This window comes from Harpegnathos saltator, unplaced genomic scaffold (assembly GCF_003227715.2).
Source record: "Harpegnathos saltator strain DR-91 unplaced genomic scaffold, Hsal_v8.6 scaffold248, whole genome shotgun sequence".
Lineage (NCBI taxonomy): Eukaryota > Metazoa > Arthropoda > Insecta > Hymenoptera > Formicidae > Harpegnathos > Harpegnathos saltator.
The window spans coordinates 567784-576310 of record NW_020230037.1 but is presented as its reverse complement, the minus strand read 5'-3'; the positions used below and the strand labels follow the sequence as shown (position 1 = coordinate 576310).

The following is an 8527-nucleotide window of genomic DNA, read 5'->3' as shown; positions in this document are numbered from 1 at the left end:
AGAATAGACGGCTGAAGAAGATATAAAAATAGGTAAGTGTAGTACTAAACAAATACATCAACAATCTCACACCTATGTTCGCACGAATCTCCCGTGGGATGATGAGAAGAAGCCTTTAGCCGCACGATAAAAAGATTTAAAGCAGCGCGAGGACAGAGATAAGAAAAGAATGGACGGCTCAGGAAGATGTAAAAATAGGCAAAAATGCCCAAATAAATGCATCGATACGCCGCATGCGCGATCATTCGCGGCGAGTCGAGAGAATCGGCCTTCAGCCGCACGGGCATAAGAAGACTCAAAACAGCCCGGCGAGACAGAGCTGAGGAGAAGAACGTGCGGCCCGAGGAAGAAAATCTCAAAATAAGTAATCGAATAAACACACAATACCAACGAGCCGCAGCCGCGAGTCGGCGGCTGGCGAGTCCAGCCGCGTCCAGGCGAGTCCAGGCTCGCTATCCGTCGCGCGCGCGCGCGCGCGAACGCAACAAAGCCGGCGAAGAGAATCGCCGCGCGGCTTTTCATCAGCACGCCCGGGCTCACCCTCGCTGACATATTCGCGCGCGTTATCGGGAGTCCGTTCACGTAAAGAGCACGCGCGCGATAGATCACGGGCGCTCGCGCGCGCGCGACTCCTAACGTCGCTGGCCCGGAGGCGATGTGTGTGTGTGTGTGCGCGCGCGCTGCTCCAGTCGTCGAATGTATTTCACTCGCGCCGTCTATATCGAGGAACGTGCTCTCGCGTAGGAGCCAAGCCACGGCCTCGTGTTTTTCCTTCTCGTCCGGTGCGATAGGACGAGGCGCGCCGCGCCGCGCCGCGCCGAGTCCGTCGATATCGCAGCCTCGGCGGCGAGGTGAAAAAGGCGAGCACGGGAACTCTGCTTCGCGCGGTACGTGCGCGAGAATTCGATCGGAAATCGCCGTGAGCGCCGGGAGCGATGTCCAAATGCTGCGGCTGCATCGGCGGCTGCACCGCGACCGACGCGTATCAGCCGCTGCAGACGCGCGCTCAGCCGCGCGACCGCGGCCACGAGGCGTTCAGGGGCGGCAGGGAGGCGCTCAGAAGCCCGAGGGATCGCCGCAGGAGACCCAGCGTGCGCTACGACGTCGTCAGGACTCCCGGAAGCGGCAGGTGAGAGAAGGCGCGCAGCTCTAGGGCGGCTCGCGGGACTCGCGGGGCTTGCGGTGTTTGCGGGCGACTCGGCCGGAACTCCGACCGACGCGCATTCGATTTCTGCGACGAGGTGTCTTCGGCCCTTTTCAGAGTAGCATTCGCGCCGAGGAGTTTCACAAGTCCGCCGCTTGCATTTGACGCTTTGTCGCTCGCCGACCCGCGGCGTCTTTTCAATCTTGTTACGCTGGCGACAGACATCTGTGACGTACAAAGCCTTAGATCAGAGGTTCCCAACCGGGGGTGCGAGCACCCCCTGAGAGTGTGAAGAAGCATTCTTGGGGGTGCGAGGGAATGTGATTGTAATTAATAATGATTAAGATGGATTCTGGGATACTCCGGCATTTTTATCGAAGTAAAACAAAATGTTATTAAAATTATATATTTTACACTATTGGAAATTGAATATCTTTCTTGATTTTTAACTTCTTACCTTAAAACCCTAACAACTGGTTTTTACCATAAAACATAGGAATAATTTTCTTTTGTAGGGGGTGCGAAGGTTCATTAATAAATTTTTAGGGGTGCGAAATACAAAAAAATGGTTGGGAGACCCTGCCCTAGATTAAGGCCGTTTTCCAGCAAGGGTCACACAAGACACACTGTGTAACACTGTGTCCGACACATAAATATAAAAGAAATAATTAAGACTTTTATTATTTTCATATCTTGTTAAAATAAATTTTCTTATACACCGTCCTCTTTCTATTTCCTTCCAGAACCATCTGTATGTAAACGTTGCAATAATTGATAATTGATTCTTTGAAAAATACTTATTCCTTTAATTGTTTTAGAATCGTACGCTTATATTATATATAGATCCGTAAGGTAGGTAATAAAAATAAGAATGGCAAACCGTAATGCACTCTGGTGTTACATAAAGAAAGTAAACTGCGTTCCAACAAGTACTTTACACGGTATAGCACATTGTAATCATAGCGCGTCATAGCTGGAAAACGGCCTAAGAAAGAAGCGCAAGCGCGTTATTCCCTCCATGCTCCTCATGATTGCTATGTTGGCCTCATAGCTGTCTGTTCTTTTTAGCTGCACTGCTGAACTGGTGCGATAAGAATGAGAAAAAGTATAGTGGTCTCGGTCTAACTTATCGCACCAGTTTAGCAGTGTGGCTAAAAAGAACAGACCACATTTGTAAACAAAGCAACCTGCGTATCTGATGCAATTGGAAGTCACTCCGTTCTTATTTTAATTCCAATGTTGTAATTAATGTTAAATAAGAGATTCTTGAAGTTGTGTGGAATATCGTATCGAATTGAGAAGTATGCAGACCACCTTGGTAGGTGGCATTTCGTTAAAGTAAGTAAGGTTATTGTCATAATACGATTTCTTTTTGTTTGCCTCGTGGATGTCTAAAATGTGTTTTCATAAAGAAATAACATCACAGATATATTATTTTGTCACTTACACATGATACGCCAGTTGAGGCATTTCACACAACATTCATTGTGGGATTAATGACGGCCAGCCAATCAGCAAGCGAGACACCGTTTGCGCTTTTTTTCTTAACCTAGGGCTTCAGTCGCCCTAAAGATCATTCGGCAGGCGAAAGATTACGTTTTAACCCTCATCGGACGTTCATTTAAAACCTCAGGATCAATCTGATCGCTGCAAGTAAATCGACACGCTAATTGAAGTTTTCCCGGTAAACTTGAACGAAGTGACGACGACGTTTCACAGTTCGATCGAGCCGGAAGTCAAAAGGTGAAATTAATCGGATTGCAGGCGAAAAGAGGTCCCATTCAAATGAATGCCAAAAAGAGTTAAATTGGCACTAACGTCCAATGAGGGTTAACGAATGAGAGGCGTCGGCTCTCATTGATCCGCCGCCATTTCGCCGCGCGGCCCGAAAGCTTCTGCGAAGCTTCGGTAATCATCGACTCGGAACCTCCCCCTTCCGTTTTCGCCTTTTCCTTCAAGTCGCCGTTGCGGGAATTTTGCATAACAATGGCTCGGTAATAAAACGAGCGCTCTTAGTCGTCTCGTATCGAATACGAGCGGCGGTCTGGTTGCTTCGACAGTCGAACGATGCTCCGGCGGGAAGTACACACGCCGAAGGAGTTAGTCAAAATTTCCCGTGAGCTCGCGCCCCCCTCCCATCGTGCCCTTGTTTCGAAAGTCCCGAGAGGGCGCGCCATAATTATCGCGCTTACAGATACGCGATGCGCCGAGCGGGAGAAGATATACGCGCGGCGGCGGCGGCGGCGGCGTTATTTAGCCGTAAGGACGCCCCCCCCCGTCCCTCTCGCGTTTATTCGACAAACAGCCGCTTCCGTATAATAAACGGATGATCTACGACGGTCTTTACATTTAATGGCGTACCCGGGAGCCTTCGTTCGCCAGCCGCCGCGGCGGCCGTAATCTCGGCCGCTCGCGGCCGAAAGAGGCTGCTCTTAACGCTTGTCATGAACAAGAGCGCGCGCGCGCGCGGGTTTAATCTCGCGCGAGAAGTTGCGCGTGGGATACATACACATAAAGTCGTTGCGCCGCGGTAATGGCCATCTTCGCGGCGATTTTTCCCGAGACAATCGCCGATGCGAAGAGCGGCGACCGGGCAGCCGCGCGCGCGCGCGCGCGCGCGTCTTTTGGACGACCCGCGCGCTCGGCAACTCGGTTACTTTGTTGCACAAAGTTCTCCGGGTGACGTTGAAACAGAGATAATCGCAATTATACGAGCGGCAAAGAGCGAGGGAGAGACGGAGAAGGACAGAGAGAGAGAGAGAGAGAGAGAGGGGAGAGAGAAAGAGAGAGAGAGAGAGAGAGAGAGAAAGGGAGCGGGAGAAGAACTTTATAGACTCGGAGACTGTCTAATGAACTCTGCGAGACAGCAAAGGTCCATTAGATTAAGTGACTGCTCGATCCCGGCGAAAATGTTCACTCGCGAACACACTCGCCGTCGCTGAGAAGACGTCGATCGCCGATATCCCTCGGCCAGTGTCGGTTTTAACAGTGCCGGGAACGTCGGCGCGCTAACTCTCTGAGGAACAAGCTCTCGGCCTGGCTATCGTTTTGCTTAAACCAATCGTAGCGGAACATGACCGGAATGCCGGGGAATGACACCGGCGAGAATTTTGCAGCGTTTTCGGAGCGAGCATGAAAGGGGCGTCGTGGCGCCGCCGCCGGCGAGAAAGGGGTCGACGCGGCGGAAGGCCGAAAGGGGCGCATCTCGGCGAGGGCGGGAGGTGGTGAAAGGTCACGTGACCGGCGCCCGCTGGCGGTGGTGGGGCGAGCGGGGGCGCCGCGGGAGGAAGGAGGTGGAGGAGGTCTCGTGATTTTTACGGTGACGTACGGAAGTGCTGTCAGTTCCGCAGGAACTCTCGCGCGATACGGGTGTCCGCTCGAACAGCTGTTCTCTCTCCGCCGCGATCGCGTGTGATCGACTGAAACCTCGCGCGCGCGTTCATAACTAAATTTCCCTCCCCTCCGCGGCGAAACCGCCCCATCGGTGTTTCGCCGCTTGTTCGCTCCCTCCTCGTCTTTTGCAACAGCTTTTCTTAACGTCCGCGTCGCGAGATATCCACACCTGCATATACACACTTGGCCTCCCGCGTGTCTCTCTCTGTGTGTGTGTGTGTGTGTGTGCGTGTGTGTGTGTGTGTGTGCGCGCGCGCGCGCGGTTTTTCTCCTCTTTCCCCGAGCGGGGCTATTTCCGCTCGTTAATTCTCCGATATCGAAGTGATATTCCTAGGGTACGAGTCGAAGGTGAAGGTGAAGCCAACGGGCCACCTCGTGCACGTTGAATATGCATGGTGTGACCCGGAGCTCTCCGTCAACTCTCTTTCACCTCGCGCGGGCTGCTGCATAGATCGCTTTTATGAGCGGCAATTTCGGAGCTACTTTTTGTCGTCTCTGTGCGAAAACAAGCTGGCGCGCGTGCTTCCGCCCGGTCGTGCTTGAAAATCTCTCTCTCTCTCTCTTGTTTTTTTCTTCTTTCGCTTCGACATCGAAAATCGATGGTTATTCGGAGCGCTCTTGGGGATCGCGCGGTCGACAACAGGCGTGCAGACGCGGGCGAACGCGACAAGAGCAGAATCCATGGGGGCCAAAGAGCCGCGATTTCAGCCGCGGTCTGCGGTAAACGTCCTCGCGAGAGGAACGTTCGGAGGGGCCGGGGGACGGGAGGTCGGTTCGCGGAGCGGAGACTGCCTCCGTAATCGCGCTCTAACTTTCTTCCGGCGTGTTCAGTCGCGCGCGCGGCGTCTCCCCGTTCCCTCGCGGAAAAGTCCTCGCAAACTCCCGCAGACACGGTGTAATTGTTAATCCAGCGTCGTTCGCGCGCGCGCGCGCGCGCGCGGCATCGCATCCGTTGCACTTCTCGGGACGAGAGCCGCGGGAGTTTTCGTCTCGGGAGCTCTCACCAAATTTATTCCGAGGAGGAAAATGAGAAAGTCAGAGGAAGAGAGAGAGAGAGGGAGAAGGGGAGAGAGAGAGAGAGAGAGAGAGAGAGAGAGAGAGAGAGAGAGAAAGAAAGAGTGGTAACATAAGAGGGGAAGGGGAAGAACGACGGGAGAGAGCCGCCGCTGCGCGCAATTGAAACGTCGTCGTAAACAAACGATGTCGAAATGAAGCTCTCTTCCGCGCTCTCTCTACGAGGCGTTCTTCTCCTCGCGGAACGGAAGAACGTCGTCGGCGCGGAGGAGTGCTTTGTTCGTGCTTTTAACCTGCTCGCCCCCCAGAGAGAGAGATAGAGAGAGAGAGAGATAGAGAGAGAGAGAGAGAGAGAGAGAGAGAGAGAGAGAGAGAGTGCATTACCTTACCGTGTTACACGTGACAACGTGTAACACGGTATAACCCGTGTCTCTCCCCCTTTTATCGCTATTAGCTCCCCGTTGTGCGTGCAGCGCAAATAACGCCGCGTCTCGAGCGAGATTGCCGCTCCGCGGCCGTAAGAACTCTGATTAATTCCGTTGTATTGTGCAGCCGCTGGCCCCGTCGCTCAGGATCAAAGCAATTTCGAGTCTCGCGAGGTTATTTAAATGTAGTATACATACATATATATATATATGTGTACACGGTGACTCTCTTTGAAAGGGCCGTAGCTTACGGGCTCGCTAATAACCTCCGATTACATCGCTGCGCCGTAATCGCGCGCGATTCCGCAAAGTAATATCGCATAGAAAATATGTCAAATATGCCGGACGTTTAATTCGCCGCGCAAAGTGTTAATCGATACGTCAGCGTATAAAGTATCTCATCGGCCGAATATCGCGGCGCCGCTCCATCGGCGTATTTCACATCGCATACGTTATCGCCGCGTTATCTCAGCCCGGCAGCGTCGAGTACTCAATAATTTCGCAACGCGCGTCGGAAATTCCCCGTTTCCGGCTATAATTCCTCGGCGCGCGTGCGCGCGATATACATCTTGCGACGGTTTTTCCGTCCGAGCCTCGCGACCACTTAGCCCGCTACTTAGTCGCTTAGCGTTCGTTACGGGTTTTCCTCGAGTCGTCGCGCCGCGCCGGTCGCGACTCCGCGAGAAACCGGCACCTCGCGCCTTGCGACACACACTCGCAATTTCTCTTACTTTAATTAGAGAGAGCGCGCGCGTGTATGAATATTCCGTTCTCGCGGCACGTCCAACGACGTTCTTCTTTTTTTATATGCAATTTACGCGTAACGTTCGTTAGATGCCTCGCCCCCCTCCTCTCCACGGTGCGTCCTTTTTTCTTATTTCTCGTCCCTCCCGCTCTCTCCTTGCCCGTCGCGACGCGCTAACGAACGGCGAACGACCCGACGTTATTTCGCCTTGCAGCTCGCGCGCGCGCGCGCGCGCTCCGCGAGTGGGGTGAAAGTGAACAAGTCGTGCGTGACGTGCACGCGTGTCTCCTCGTGTGCACGCGCGTGCTGCGGTACGCGGCGGCGAGGACTCGCGGCGACGACTGACCGCTGCCAAGCCGGCCACGCGTCAGCGCCGATCGATCGACCGGCCGCCCGTGGAAGTTGCTGCGATCCTCTCACGCCGCGCCGGGACATCGATCGTACGACCGTACGATCCGCCGCTACTTTGTACGCTGGATACCAAATCGAGGTGAGAAATTGCCGGGCTCCCCCCGAGCGCGCCCGCGCCGCCGGTGGTAACCGGAGGGGTTGGGCGGGGTGGGGTGGTCGGGGCAACGATTAGTCGTGAATTTGGAGATATTCTGCGTGTCGCGCTGGCATTTACCTCTCTGAATATCATTAATCACGCGCTCAGCGGAGGATTCGCGCGCGCGCGCGCGCGCGCTCTTGTGTAATAATAGAATTTATTCGGCGCAGCTCTGGCTTGTCGTCGGGCCGAATCTCCGAATTTAATGCTGCGGCTGCGGCCGGCTTCGCCGATACCACCGAGGCCGCTTGTTTGCTGTGCTGCACCCATTCGATTGCGATCGCCGGGCACGCCCGCTTTAGGGAGCTAATCGCGCGGTGATACGTGACGTCATCTCGCGAGAAACTCCGCTTTTCCGCGAGGATAGCCGCAGCAAGTTTCCTTCTCCCGAGAAATGGTGTACTCTCTCTGCAGCGCAGGTGAAAGTATAGCCCATTGGCGGTTCCTAAGTGGGGGAGCTCGCGTTTTCGTTTTTACTTTAGAACTCAGCAGGACGTACGAAGAGCGTTCCGAGTACTTGCATATTTTACGAATATGAAAATATTCAAAGATGTAAATGCCCAAAGTTTCTTTCAATTTGGCGCAATGTTCTCGCGAAGGAAGAAGAAATTTTTAGACTGGCTACCCACGATGAGTACGTTATATGTTAGAGGGAGAAAGAGAGAGAGAGAGAGAGAGAGAGAGAGGGAAATAATGTAATAATTATAATGTAAAAATATTTATCTAAATCTGTGGCCAGCTGTACAAATGTACTGATTTTATGCACTGATTTTACGCACGAAAGAAAACGCGAGGCGTCTCCCATTATTTTTAGCATTTCCGTCTCAATTCCGGGCGGAAAACCCGGAGAAAGATGTCTGGAACGTCGAGTGGACCAATTTTCTGATGAAAATACCGACGATTCAGAAAGCCCGAAACTGAAAATAGCGAAATTCTGTTTGAGTTGACCAGAAAATCTTGATCATCTCGAGCGGATTCTCTGATAACCCGGAGCAGAGAATTTCTGAATCGTTTACGTTGCGCCGGCAAGCTCTTTCGCTCGGCCAAACATTTTTCTCCCTCCGCGACTATTTGCGGTGACAACGCGGGATCCTCAGGCGTCGTCGTTAGCGAGATAATCCATCTGGGGACGAATTCTCCGGCAGAGCCCGAGGAATTCGCATCCGTTTCCCGCGTCGCGTCGACGTGATTTGCGTGAGACACGTGTATCTCGGTCTCTTCAATCGATCACCAGCTGACGAGATGGTGATCGCGGTCGA

The 8527-nt window shown here is 53.3% G+C and overlaps 1 protein-coding gene across 3 annotated transcripts in view; it reads left to right on the top strand.

Moving 5' to 3' along the window:
• Positions 1-877: 877 nt before the first annotated feature.
• LOC105183037 (uncharacterized) overlaps positions 878-8527 on the top strand; it is a 212729-nt gene continuing 205079 nt past the window's right edge. For 2 of the 3 annotated variants that reach the window (XM_025298928.1, XM_025298922.1), the window contains exon 1: positions 878-1129. In XM_025298928.1, coding sequence (XP_025154713.1) covers positions 936-1129 — 194 coding nt within the window. In that variant the 5' untranslated portion in view covers positions 878-935. Of the gene's footprint in view, positions 1130-5909; positions 7212-8527 lie in introns of those variants that run through there. The other variant, XM_025298926.1, reaches the window with a different exon arrangement.